The sequence below is a fragment of the Molothrus ater genome, chromosome 3, assembly GCF_012460135.2.
Source record: "Molothrus ater isolate BHLD 08-10-18 breed brown headed cowbird chromosome 3, BPBGC_Mater_1.1, whole genome shotgun sequence".
NCBI classification, from domain to species: Eukaryota; Metazoa; Chordata; class Aves; order Passeriformes; family Icteridae; genus Molothrus; species Molothrus ater.
Genome location: NC_050480.2, coordinates 67,983,884 through 67,998,580, shown reverse-complemented (window position 1 = coordinate 67,998,580; position 14,697 = coordinate 67,983,884). Strand labels below are relative to the sequence as shown.

General features: G+C 39.5%; 1 protein-coding gene across 1 annotated transcript in view; it reads right to left on the bottom strand.

Annotated features, from left to right (window-relative positions):
• CDK19 (cyclin dependent kinase 19) overlaps positions 1-14,697 on the bottom strand; it is a 122,777-nt gene that overhangs the window by 5,736 nt on the left and 102,344 nt on the right. The window contains exons 7-12 of the mRNA XM_036380184.2: positions 13,799-13,942; positions 13,471-13,540; positions 12,225-12,297; positions 8,500-8,597; positions 6,975-7,053; positions 1,714-1,980 (exon numbers count right to left, since the gene is read on the bottom strand). Coding sequence (XP_036236077.1) covers positions 1,714-1,980; positions 6,975-7,053; positions 8,500-8,597; positions 12,225-12,297; positions 13,471-13,540; positions 13,799-13,942 — 731 coding nt within the window. The remainder of the gene's footprint in view (positions 1-1,713; positions 1,981-6,974; positions 7,054-8,499; positions 8,598-12,224; positions 12,298-13,470; positions 13,541-13,798; positions 13,943-14,697) is intronic.

Below are 14,697 nucleotides of genomic sequence, written 5' to 3'. Positions count from 1 at the left end.
GATACTGAGGTTGGTGAATGACAAAAAAACTTCAACAGAGACTTCAGACCACAAGCTAAATGAAACTCAAAGCAAAGAGAATCTTCCAAATAAGATAAAATGGAGTAAAATTACTGCCTTAAGACTAGAAGAATGCTTTAACGTGCCCATGCTTATTTTTGTTTCACATAGGAGAATTTGTTTTTAATAAAGTCAGACTTGGACAAATTGCAGACATTCCTTTCTGGAACAGAAGATAGTCAGCTAGAAGTTAAAGGCAGATAGCCAAACATAAGTGCAAAAATGGATAATCAGCCCATACAATTTAGTGCATGACGTAAAAGAAACATACAGATCATGATTTTGATGCCTGTGCTGTTAAAGTTTAGAAGGAAAGCATCACAGAGGGCAAAAAAAATCTGGAAAAAAGAATATTTAGACTACCAGCAACTTGCAAGGGGGAAGTTTGCCAACAATTCAGAGAACTGGATAAGAATTCTATGATGGATATCATCAAATGCAGCACACCAGTCCTCAAAGTATAGACCAAACCAGACCAGCCATAAATACTGTGCAGTCAGACAGATGTACTGATCTGTCCAGGCCTCAAGGCTGTCTGGAACTTTTCAAAAAAGAAACCTAGTTGTCTTTCTCCTTAAATTGCCCTCAATGCCTTCATGACAATTTGTAACTAAAGGAGTTAAACAAAAATGGGAGAAATATGTCTGGCACTGAGTAATGAATTGTCTGTGGAGAAGGTCTGGAGGGCTAAGTCAAGACAACTGTAGAGCTGGTGTCTTAAACCCTATTTATTTTAACTTTAAAGCAGCCTGAAAAGACCATTCTCCAAAGCAGGACCCTCTTGGAGGCTAGGAGCCAACAGAACCCCTAGCATAATTTATAATTTACCCTTAATATCTAACCTTTTTTTTCTTTCAACTAATTACTGCTCCAGCGAGTATAAACTCTGAAATACTGAAGATCTCAGGAAAGTTCAATGCTTTCTATATTTAATGTAAGTAACTTTTTCAGTGGAAAATATAATTCTAGTAATCAAAGACAAGTCTGCTAATTCAAAAAATATTCAGTGATAGTGCTTTTCCTAATTAATGCTATTGTACCAGAAAACATGAAATCTGTTCTACTTTGGTCACATCAGAAACAGTGCATGTCTTTGTGCCCTAGTCTGGCATGAATCAAATGGATGAACTGAACCAAATTGTCATTCCTGTTCTTACATGCATTTTTTTTTTCTTTAACATTAGAAGTAGTCTTAGAAAGATACCAGAATAAACTACAGAACCACTTCATACATGTGACAATAGGAGGAATGAAATGGGAGAGCCTGGTTCAACTTTGTTCCTTCTTCTCAGGATTGTCTCACATCTGTGCCTCACATGGGATTTAATATTGCCAAGACTCAAGTACACTGAACTTGATGCAGTGCAGCATTTACAACCACTGGCTTCAGCAAGATTACTCTAAAATATAAAGTTAAGCAAATATTTAAGTGATTCCTGGAGTGGACTAGTCCTCAACACTTTACAGGGTGCAGTACAACTCAAACTGGTATTCTATTGAAAATTACTAATCACAGAACAAAACCTCAGCATGCCTCAGGTTACATCAAAAATTCATTAAAACACGATCTGTTCTTGCAGCTGGGAAAGGGGAAAAATGACATTTTGGCCCTCAGCCCTATAGCATCAGAAGCAGCAAAATTTCCAGAGGTACCTGATAATCTGAAGGCATGACAGGCCCGCCTGAGTTAGCGCCTGAAGGCCCTATGCGTGGTTTCTTGTTGGGAGGCACCTGGCTGAGGCCGGAGTCCTGGCTGTGCTGGAGCCCCGCGCCTGCGCCCCCTGCGCCCGCGCCGGTGCCCGCCGCCGTCCCGTTGGTCTGGCTGCTGCTCTGCTGCTGCGGCTGCGGCTGCTGCGGTGCCGCCTGCGCCTGCTGCTGAGGTGCTGCTTGCTGCTGATGCTGATTCTGCTGCTGCTGATTCTGAGGGAAGAAGCCACACAACACGGTCACTTGCTGTGAGCTGGGTTTGTGAGCTTCATGGAGCTGCCAACCCCCTGTCACCGAGGGGGAGGCAGGCCCTTGTGTGATGGAACACACAGCAAGGCTGAGTGCTGGGAGTTCACCCCCAGTACAGAGCTGCACACCTGGGCGGTATCCACCTGTGATCATTTTGCTTTTTTTAATGAAACAAGCTGGACTTAAACTGGAAAGACAGTCGAGTGCCTCCTACAGCTAGCTACCCAGGTGTCCTGGGTTGCAAGATGTGGGTGGGGTTGTATATTCTGTTATCATCTGCTAGAGGTGGGGCAGTTATCTTCTGTTAATCGTGCAGTTTTTCTTTATCTCTTTCACAACCAATCCCTCTCTGGGGAGATATCTTCTGTTAATGGGCCATTGAGCCTCACTGATAAAATTACATCATCCCATTGTGAGATGCTCCACCCAGGGGAGGATCCAAGCATTCCTACCTGGATATAATCTGGGATTTGGAATACCACAGGCAGCCTTTTCCAGTGGATTCCAAGAGAAGCAGCTTTTTTCTCCACTGGATTCCCAGAGGAAGATCAGGCCCATCTACACTACCACTGAATATTCAGAAGAAAACTACACCCTTTTACAGGATCACTGTTTCAGCAGAACCACACCTGTAACTGCAGGAGGACTGCAGCCACCATTTAGACTGCTACCAACACCCTGACCCAGAGTGTGTCAGCTCATATTCTAATTCTGCCAGTGTTGGGCTTTTTTTGCTTGTCCTATTGCATTCTTATTTTTAATTTTCCTAGTAAAGAACTGTTACTCCTATTCCCATAACTCTGCCCGAGAGCCTCTTAATTTCAAAAATTATAATAATTCGGAGGGAGGGGGTTTACATTTTCCATTTCAAGAAGGCTCCTGCCTCCCTTAATGGACACCTGTCTTTTTCAAACCAAGACACCAGGTGTTCAGAGAGGATAAAAGGAACCCTTTATAAAGTAGCAATCACCCAATGAAGTAAATCAAAGCATCCAGAATTTCAGTAGTGCTCAGTGGCAGACATGGGGAACCCACAGTAAGTTGTTCTAAGTGGTTCAATGGCCTTGTTCACACAGAATCAAAACCACATTTCAACCTTTCACTTTTCACCTGAAGAAGGCTGACAGCATTACTGCCAGAAAGGTAAGCACATTGAGACCAAAGGAATTTTATCATGTCTTCCTAGTTGCGAGGAAATTCTGGCAAAACCAGAAACAGGTTTCATTACTATTTTGGTTTCCCATGCTTTTAAGCACCTTGTAAAGAGTGCTGTACGGGGAATAGGGCCTAGCACAGTGCACAACGTACAGGGTCAGAAAATCTTACTGAAATAACAGAAAAGTGAAAATAAACCAGAAATGTTGAAGACAAAAGAGGAGGAAACTGCTGAAAGAAGAATCTGGCAAGGGAAGGAGGAGTCTAGCAAAGGAAGAGAAGCCAGATAATTAAGATTACACTGGTTCCTAGAAGGAAAATAAACAGAGAAAAGTGTCACAGAAGGGGAAAAAAAGGTTAAGAGAAGAACACAAGAACAAGAGATATTGAGAGCTCTTCTGGCTTCAGAAGGCTACAGACTAAAAGGAGTATTTGAGGAAGTGGAGGGGAGGTCAGAAAATGAACTGAGTGCAATTCTGTCCACCATGGGTGCAGCTCTGGGAAAGATATCACTTGCTCATCATGAAAAAAACCCTTCAACTGATATGGATTGAATTAAAAAGCCTTACTATCTTTCCCCTAACATACTGTAAGGAACATTCCAGGATAGGTTTGGGGTTTTTTTGTGGAATATCTGCTTATATAATGATCAAAGCTTTAGTATGGCAGCCTTTTAATTAAAACCTTACTTTATTAGTTTCTCAGAAATTATGACAACCAGTTGCCACTAGCAGAAAATTCTCGATGTCCCCTTCATGTTGAGGCTTTTAGTTACCTCAGATAAATGACATAAAAGATCTGCATCTATGCCATTCATCACAATAGTCTCCCAAGATACATTCCAACAAAATTTGCAGTGATGTGTTCATTTAAGACTACAAAGAAGACTTGCATCTTCAAGGAGTTAAGAGATGGCCTGAAATTCCATTTCACATTTAGCAAAACCCATAATGTATCCTCCTGCACATAGTCCTCAAATCCCATCTCAGTCAAATTCTACTTCCTGGGAGATTTAGACCTCAGTAATCTAAAAAGTTAATCAAACTAGCTTGTAAAAAAAAAATATCAAGAAGCAATTTATTTTTAATAATGGTTTGAGCTTCACTTACACAAACAAAACACCAAGAACTAAGGTACATTTGTGTTACAATTCTGAAATTTGTGTTTTCATAGGAGTGTTTGGGTGCAAGTAAGGTAGTTACTATTGTGTGTGGCATTCACATTTTCTGAACAGAGAGCGACAATTTTCTCTCTCAGGGCTTTTTCCTGGAGAAGCACAGAGAGAAGAAGATAAAAAAATTCTTATCTCTACTTGCTGCTCCTGTTGTTTTGCACATGTGGAATGTGTTGGGAAAATTGTTTACCTGAAGTGATTTGTCACTTGGATTCTGCTGAGGATTGTTTTGTTTCCTTGGCCAATTGGCTCAAAGCTGCGTCCTGGCTGTCATGAGAAAGTCACGAGTTTTCTTTAGTATTCTTTGTAGTATAGTTATAGTATAGTATAGTATAATGTAATATAACATAGTTTAATAAAGCAATTGTTCAGCCTTCTGAATCAATGGAGTAGATGCTAATAATTCCCTCAGTTGGGGGCCCCCTGTTTTTTGATAATTGTGTGAGCTGAAAAACTTAAATTTTTTAATGTGTAAACAAATACTGAAGGGACTCTCACAATTAAAGGCAAGAGCTTGTTGTACGTCCCAGGTTTTGTGCTTCAGATTTTAGCACAAAATTTAGTTGACAAGCTGAAGTTTGCTCTTGTGTGGAACTACTACTGCTATTGCCTGGCTAGAGACTGACCTGCCCTGTCAGTCTCCAGCTGGGGCCTGGCTGCACTACCTAACTGCACAAAAATGGCATTTTTGAGAAGCAACAACCTCGTCCTCAGGCCAGTCTGGTTCATGGCAGTTCCTAAATGACTAAACTCATGAAAGGTCCACACTTAGCAACCCATTGCCATATGTCACCTCTCAGGCACTAATTACCAAAATGAAATTTCAGTCCTACCTAGAAACAAACCTAGCAGAAACTTGCCTACCAGAATTTAAATTATAAAATTACATTTTCACTTTGTTTTACAAACCCTTATTTTAGTCTTGCTAACTAACAATTAACCATTTTGAAGAATGGATGCTTATGCTAGATGTTATTTAATTCAGATGTAAGTTCCAAATAAACAGAGACAACTTCTCCAGGTTTCCAAATGATTGTACAGATATTTTTGGTTTTAAAAACAAACCAGTAACAAACCAGTCTAAAAAAATAAAACCTTTCATTTACAATAACATCATAAAGCAACAAAACATGGAACAGATTCAACTTTCAGAATAGCCTTTACCTCCACATTTTCTACACTGAGTAATCTACATTTTCTACATTCAATGAGTAATGTGGGACTTGTATTACCTGAATGGTCTAAGAAAAACTTTAATTTGGAGTGCGTATAAATACCTGACTCTCCTCAACAATCTCAAAGATCATTTATATATTGGCTGTTTTAAATATAAGCATGCCATTGTCATCAACCCTGCAACATTCCCAGGGAAAAGACAGATATTTCCTTACAAGTACACTGACTTAAATATAAAAAAGCCAGAGTAATTTTAATTCATAAGGTTTCTTTTTATTTTTTGAAGCTGTGAGAGTTGAAGCAAAACTAGTAACTAAATGACAATCAAATTAGTATAATGAATTTAATTTTATTTTTGCTCAGGGGTCTGTTTCCTCCTCTGGAAAAATCCATCTGGACACAAAAATCATGGATACTAACACTTGTTCCCAGTAAAGAAGAATCTGCAATATCAGTTCTGAAAACAAAATTTGCTCTCTAAAATATAGGTTTAAACTCACCTAGTTTGTCAGAAAATTTTGCAGAAAATTGAAAACAGAATATTCGTGTCCTCAAATGGTTTCTCTGAAAGACAACAGCCCTTCTCACATAGTCCCCAGATAGCTACAGTTCAAGACTGTTCTCTTCACATTTGGTTAGCTATACATCACTGTTGGTGCCTCACTGTACCCTGTTCCATGAAAATAACACGCTGTTTCCTGCACTGTGGCACCATTGTCCGGCCTTCACAGCACTATGAGACAATGGCTGTGGTCACACAGCACAGCTGAGCTACACGCACCAAGCAGAGCAGATTATGTTGCAAACACCCCAGAATTTATTATGCACACAAACAAGTTCTCACTTATGTCTATGGGGCTATGAAAGAGAGAATACTCAGAGCAGATTGTTGCTACCAGAACAGTTCAGAATCCTTATTACTCCTTTGTCTGAGGGCCCTTACAACACGATCAGGAAACTGCATGCAGATGGATGAAATGTTCTGATGTAGTGCCAGAAGCAGGCTGCCACTATTTATTTGAGACCCCGACAGCCATCTACATTCAAATGGCTGGATGGATGCCAGTCATACAATGAAAATGCCATTCTTTTCGTGTGCTCACAACGTATTTTCTTCATGTGATGCTGCAGGAGGTAGCAAGGTCTTCTTGGAACACAGCAGCTGAGAGCAGGCTGCAGCTGACCAACAGCCCATCCAGCTCATTCCCCACAGGTCAGGGCAAACCGTGCTGGTGATACTACCTGAGACACCCCGAGGCGTCTGATACTCTTCAACTGTCTGAGAAGCAGTTTTAATAGAGCTTTGCCTTGGAACACACATTTTTGTTAATTCTTCATGTTTCATTTTTGGTTAACTCTTCATGTTTCATTAGTTTTCATTTGGAACCATGATGCTTTCTTACTGCATACTTGCAAGTAAAAAAGCCCCAAACAAACAAGAAGTTTACTATACCTTATCCCCTTTCTCTTCAGGTTCATCTTCATTGAGGAATTCTCTTTTCGGATATGGAATCTGACAGCCAGCAAACACACTGAAACACAGTAAACAGTCCACAAATATGTACACATGGCATACATTTACTTAATACTGTGTTAAAAACAAGCGTGTATAACACAACTACATTTCTTGTATTTGACAAATCCTGTTTCCACAAGTGAGTGGCAGTGTGAATACCCAAGATAGGTGCTGATTGTCATGTAAGATCTCTTTGCTGTTGGCACAGGGCTGTCATTTAGAAATCATGGCATGGTTGAACATGCCCAAATGCCAGAACGACCACTTGTTGATCCAGATGGTAAAATGAACAAACACAGTGTCAGAGGTTCCACAACACCCAGTTGGAACATGCATGGCTCACTGAATAAAGGGACTGATCCAAAGAGTATTAATGTCCTATGAGCCTGCCTTGGCTTACAACAGGCTTCAATCTATTTGCCAATCACAACTGCAGACTTACTTTCCCTATGCTTTTCAGGTGTTGTTTAGGAAAAAAAGATCACTTTAAAATTCATCTGACCAATGGAATTTGGAACATTCCTTAATGTTTATGGCAGAAACCTTACCATAATGTTATCCTGTAATCCATGGGGAGCTACAGTTCTCCACAGGATAGCATCAGATAAACACTAAGCAGAAAATTACTGGTAGATCTTGACCAGTAGAATGTTTCTGTGCCAACATTCAGAATGCAATTAACATGATGTGGCTTTCAAAAGGGTGTAAACAGTTCTTAATCTTGTTGCTATGTAGTGTAGAAAAATTAATTTTAAAACCCCAACTAGTATCAACTAGACTCCTTTTTATTCCAGTGACTGTTCCTTCCTTTTGGTGTTGCCTGCTAGTCGGGGAAACAGTGAAAGCAAAGGTAGAAGTCTACCTGCATCAAGTTCATACAGATCATAATGCCATGCACCACCATGCTTCTGAAAACTGGGAAGAGAAACTGACAAAGTCCACCAGCTGGAACTGAGTATGTGATCTGAACTTTTCATGACAACAAAATATTCTCTCAAGCCTTCTGAACAAGGGATTTGTGGGATTTTAGGCAGTCATTTATCTCTTCGCTTTTCTCATACTGTTATCCTGTGAAAAGAGGGCATGGGAATGGACTGTAGGTCAGAGAACTGTCCCACTCCTAGGGAAAGGCACAGTCAACCAGGCAATGGAGACCAGTGCTCTGTGAGGCTGTGTGAGGCAGAGATTGATTCACTCAATGCTGCAGTAACGTTGTAACTCTGGCTTTGGTAGTGTGTTCAGAATTACAGCACTACTGTGGTACTGGGTTATTTTTCATGACCACTTAGTTCTGACACCAGTACATACAGACACTTGTAGTTTTTACTGAGCATGGCTGAGCTGCTACTTCTTGTGTACATAGGCAGGTATCTGTGAATTTTTCAGCTGTCATGTCATTCCAGGGACTAGCATATAGCAGAAAGAAATCACCCCAGATGTTCACAGAAGAGGGAATACATACTCTGATGTAGGCAGAGGATCCTCTTGAAAGTAGGGGTCCTGCAAAGCCTGCTCTGAGGTAATTCTCTTTGTAGGGTCCATAGTAAGAAGCTTCTGAAGCTGCAAAGCATAACAATAAAAATAGCAAAAAGCTTATCAAACTATCATTTTTCAAACTATGACTTGTATGTCTTGGATTGTGGATTGCTAAACTATTTCTGGCTTGTCCAGACAAGCCTAAGTTAGCATTGCTTGCTCAGTGAAGTTCCCAAGAACTACAATGCACACCCATCAAAGTACTGTGGTTGTGAAGTACTTCTCACGTATTAAACAGTTAAGTGTATCAGGCAGTATTAATTGCTCAGGCTGAACCACTGCACTAAAGCAATGCTAAATTCAGCTATTACAAGTTCATAAAACATTATTTCTAAATAATAGCTATTTGTTGTGGTACATGTATAGCTTTTATACTGTTCTACACTGCTGACACAAAAGGAAAAAAAGTGTTAGAATGGACTGAACACGACTGATAGCTTTAGGGACGGAAACCATAAATCTTCATTTCTTGCACTGGCAACATTCCAGAATCAGAGTACTCTGCTACTCATGCAGCTCCCAAACCCACTCCAATTGGTACAAAAATGAGAAGGAACAGACCCTTCCTAGTAACCTTTCTTCCTTGCTAGGAGGAAAACAAGCACAAATTTATTAGCTAGAATTCTTTTGACTGCCACAGGCTATGAAAGAGGATTACAATATATTAGTAGTATAAAATAGGAATTATAGACATATCACATCATTTAAAATAGTTACTTATTTATCACATTCTGATAAACTTACAGCAGGAAATTTGGGTGCTCACATTATACAGCATCCTGCTCTCACACAATACTCTTTCAATTCAAGCCAGTAGTGAAAATAAATTTCCTTCTGTAAAGGACATCTCAGCTCAAACTCTCTTTCAGGTCTCCAACAAAAACTGCCTGGATATTCAACAAAAGAATGTGATTTTGGCATGGGTATTTGGGGCTTTTTATTCCAATAAATTAAAAACCTGACATACAATTCTATATTCTATATATATATATGCTACAGCAAACAGCCTCAGTAAAAGCACTCACCCCCCTCAAGAAAGGAAATACAAGGAATTTTTCAATAGTTGTAGTTAACCTTACTTGATAGATTAGGTCTCAAAACTCTCTGTACTTTTGCCATTTCCTTCCCAACACTTATTCACATACTTTATGGGCCACAAACCTCAAAAGACTCACAGCAAAACAGCCATTTGGGCTGTCTCTCCACCCATCAGTTCATTGGCAACTAGCTCCTAAATGGGTTTCTGCTGCTTGCCTAGAGATACAACTCAAACTATTCCTGCATTGTGTACACCTGGAGGGCTTGAATGGGCACTTATTTACTGTATTTTTGTGTGGTGAGATAACTCTTAACCCTACATTTTCTGTGCATCTAATGACATGTTGGCTCTCTACATAGTGACCTCACACAATACAATACAGACAACAGTTTGGTACTCAGTATCTTTACTTCAAATCACCTTTCCCTACATGAAAATTTTTTGTCAGCTAGAGCAGCTCCTGGCTCCATTACAGGTTATACAGATTTCCCAGTTCCTCCACAGTGACTTGTAGAGACAAAAATGTATAATCTGTACAAGGCCACTCCTGGTACCAGATGTCATCGTTGACAGAAGAGCACAGGGCATCAACTTCTGCTCCCTGGACTCCTTCCTTTAGCATTCCTGCTTCACTCCTGAGGATACAATCAGCTAGCCCATTCCAAGTAATACCACACGCAATATCACTCCCAGCAAGATAATCTGCCTATTGGTGATGCTACTGTGAACCAACTTTGAGAAACTCTGATTATCTGTAGCTTCTGGGAAAATGAATTTAAAAAAAGTCTGGAGACAACTTGTTTTTAGGGCAGCAGCTGCTAAGACAACATAGGAAACAAAGCCAATGAGACTCGATTTCATCAAAATCTCATACTTCCCAGCAGGTCTCAAGCTCTTAGGCTCTACTGGCCTGACATGACTGCTATGAATACTATGCTTGCAACTTTCCCAGGACAGCAAGAACAGATGCCTCTTCTTGAATGGAAAACATTCTGCCCTTCATGTAGACATTATCATTCAATGTCAATCAGCAGAATGGCATAATATCATTCTCTTTGTCAAGAGTCACTTGCTATCCTGCACTGATCTACTTGATGCCATCTGTTCCCCATGAACCACACTTCCTGTACTCATTAGCACAGTCACAATCAATGACTGCTACAAAGCAAACATCTTCAGAGGTCACCCTGCAAGATGGAGATCATCTCATAAAAATAACTACCTTGGATATGAACAAGGAGTTTTAAGGAGTCTGCTTCACAATATATGTACTTCCAATGTACAGCAATGAGATATCAGGAAGGTATCTCATACTAGTGGGCATTCTTATTCAGAGCTTTGGGAGACTGACCTATTTGAGATCTGCCTCTGTAGCTGATCATTAAGCCACCCTTACTCACTCCTTGAGCTGTGAGAAAAATCTAACAAACTACCTTACTTAGAGAACTAAGCCTTTGTCACGATGTTCAGAAAGAAGGGCAAAGTATGGTTGGTTTTGTGGTTCTTCAGAGATCTGGTTAATATTTCCCCTGGGAAAAGCAGCCAACCCACCCAAGATGATTCTGAACTCAGTGTTCAGCCTTAGAGAATTAGTAATATAAGCTGACAGCAAGCAGGCTTTCTGGTGGACTCCACTTTTGGTAGGAAAACATGGAAATTCATGTGCTAACTACTGATGTCTCCTACAATTGCCATCTTTTCAGTTAGACTTACCCTCCAGGTGATTCCAGTGTGTGCCCAGTAAGTTGAGTTTAAGAAATTTTAATTCATTTTTCTTCAAGTCTCACTCTTCTTATGGAAATTCTTCCCTTCCACCCACTTGGGACCAACCTACTCTGTTTCCACAGCTATTTGTGTCATCATCCAGCAGCAACTAATGAGTCAAAGAGCAAATCTTTGCCAGGACATAGAGAGATGACTGCTATGCTGAATTTGTAACTGAAAACAGACCACTGAAGTAGTCAAGCTGCACCAAGAGCCTCATTACAGAGCTCCCTGTACACAGCATTAGCAAAGTCACTTTGAACTTCATTCCTAAATTTAGACAGCACTAAGTCATCACAGAGACATCCAGAAATTGTGCTGTATTAGACAGAGCAACCCTGTGTTGGCCTACAATGCATGACTCAACTAGGCAACCAGCAAATATATGTTTAGGGATTTTGTTTGGAATCATCCCCAGAACAGTGGTGGACTACTGTTAGAGGGAAGAAAAAGAAAACCAAATTACTACAGGAAATAAATTTCTCCTTTCCTCTTCCCTTTCTTCACAAAACTCTTTAGCTTTTGGGGGCTCTTTAGGTCTCTGAAGCCACACAGAATCAAGACACATATTATACTCACTCTCTTATTTGCACAGCAGACCTAAAGGTAAGGCTGGGTATACAAGTGTCTTGCAGATCTTAACAAGAGAAGATTCTCAGATCTTCAATTCCAGCAGTTTAAGCAATTTGTGTATGAAGAAAACACATTTCAAAAATGGCCAGTTAGTGATAAATAGCTTTCTTTAACATTGGTGTTCATTAGAATGAGATAGGAAAACAGACACAGATATTACCCTCAGAAATGCAATTTCATTCCTGTCATCACAGCAATTTTCAAGTTGCACCTACCAAAAGAAAAACTTTGCTGTCAGGCTTGACTTTGTGTTTCTCCATGTATTTTATGAGGCTACTATTGGCATATCTGAAAAATATGTTAAAGAAAAATATGTCTGAAATAATAGTGCATTAAAACCATGGAATTCTATCAAGTGACCACAGAAACATCTCCCAACCCTCAGGAAGTAAACTGTAAGAAGAACTGCTATCAGAAGACATGTCAGATATTCATCTAGCAGTTGCACACATAAAGCGTGCTTTTCACCAGCAAGAGTGCTATCAACTGTGTAAAGATTATCTCCATGAAACATGCAACTTTTATGCTATATGGATAAGCTGTTGATAAGGACAATGACAGAGACACAACTTGAAGCTGATACTATATTTTTCCAAAGCAACTCTGCCACAGAAAGCATTCAGCAGCTCATCACAGCTCAATATTTAAGCTATTGTTTCTGGTTAGAACTTGGCAGAGCAGTTAGATTACCATTCTGTCTCCCCAGCCTGCAGAAAACCACATAGTCCTTACAGCTCCCAAGCTCAAAACTGCCCTAAATACCTATGACATGTGCCATGCCTTTAATTTACAGCTCCAGAGGTTATCTACAGCCATTTCCAAAAAAAAGAAGCTTCATATTTTGTGTAAAGCCAGTGTAATGAATCCATCAGAGCTGGAAACAGAATCCAAAACTCCCAAATCTATGTCCTCTACTTTACTTTAAGGAGTCCCTGTGACTCCTTACCAGCTCTAATCTATTATCACCACTTGACTAACTTAGCCAAAGCACAAGGAAACAGTAAAAGTGGAAAATTCTCAGATCCTGGACAGGCTTTGAATCGCAATCTATTGAACATGTTACCTTCAATAGAAATTTCTGTCCAATACATTGCTGCCTCACTTGTCAAAAATACCAGTGCTTCCCTATTCTTCCTCACACAAAATGAACAACATTATCTTGAATATGTAATAGAAATGGGTTAAGGAAGCTCATTTGTCTGTGCCTGCCATAGATTAAATTACACTTATGGCAACCCCTTCTAGAGAAATGAGGAGGCCACTCAGTTCATGTTCTTAACAAGCAGCTGAGGGAGAGAACACCATTCATGTAAACCAGCTAATTCAAACAGGACAGCTGCCACAGTGTTAGAGGTTAGAGCCCAAATACTTCAAAATCCCCTCCCCAAGAAGTCAGAGCATAGGAGCTGATCTCTGCCTCCCCCACACTCGGTGAGCTGTTGTTACATGATCATTACTTACGTTGTTCTTCTAAAATCTTTCTGAAGAGTTGGATATTCTGGCATCTTTCTTATGTCTTCCCAGTCTTTATCTTCGGTAGTGTGGAAAAAAGAAAAATCATTTACAATTCTGAATGTGTTGGTTAAGTAATACTCAGGAAGAAATAACTACAGGAATTGACTTCCTGTTTGTTGGCCAGTGCTACTGTTCTTTAATTGCCAGCATTTCCAAACCCATCAAACTGACAGTTTCTTCATACCTATACAAACAACTAGTAATTTCCTTTAGGAAAAAAACCAACAAACAACTCACTAGCCTTATGTCTGCTGCTTTAATGAAAATAAATTACCTGCAGGGAATCCCATTACACTGAAAATGCGGTCTAGCTGATCGTGATGAAAAGGATTACTTGTTTTGATGTCCTCCTGGCGACAGTGAAATATAGGTTCTGAAGTCAATAGTTCAGCAAATATGCAGCCAATAGCCCAAATATCTACAAAAGAAGGAGGATAACTAATGAAAATTTGCTGTATTCAATTGTTCTGTTTTTTGTTTCTGCATGATTTCTCAACCTGTATAACCACATTAAGACAAAATGCTTCACTTTTAAAAACAATGCATTAACATAATACATTTAAAAGGGTAAAATCTGGAGATATGCTTTCTATAAACCAAAATTAAACTCTCAAAATCCATTTCACACCCTGGCAGCCCAGCACTTAAAATATTCACAGTTATGTCAGAAACCTACACAATATTTGCTTACAACATAGCTTAAAGGGCATTCAGCTGATCAAAGATACATTGCAATAATACTGCTACCACATATTTCAGAACAATTCCAGACAGATAATTGAGAACCAAATAAATACTAAGGAGAAGACTAATGGCTCATATGTTTAACCAAATGGTGCAAGCTAGTTAAAATGAGGGAAAAAAGATCCTAATTTTAATCAAGTGTAGAAGAGTGAGTACAAAACTCTGAAAAAATCAAAATCCTACTGGACAACTGAGTCTCACAGCAACAATACTTTAACTGTATCATCTACATCTCATGTACATAAAGAAAACAACAGCAGGATATCTGACAGTCGGACTTGATGATCTTAGAGGTCTTTTCTACCTTAATGATTCTATATACTGAAAGAAAAAAACCCAAGACTTCTATTTCATAAAACTCTCATTAATATACTTTTTTAGATTAAATCTATTGTCGACCAAAACATTCATTTACGAGAGATTAGTTTT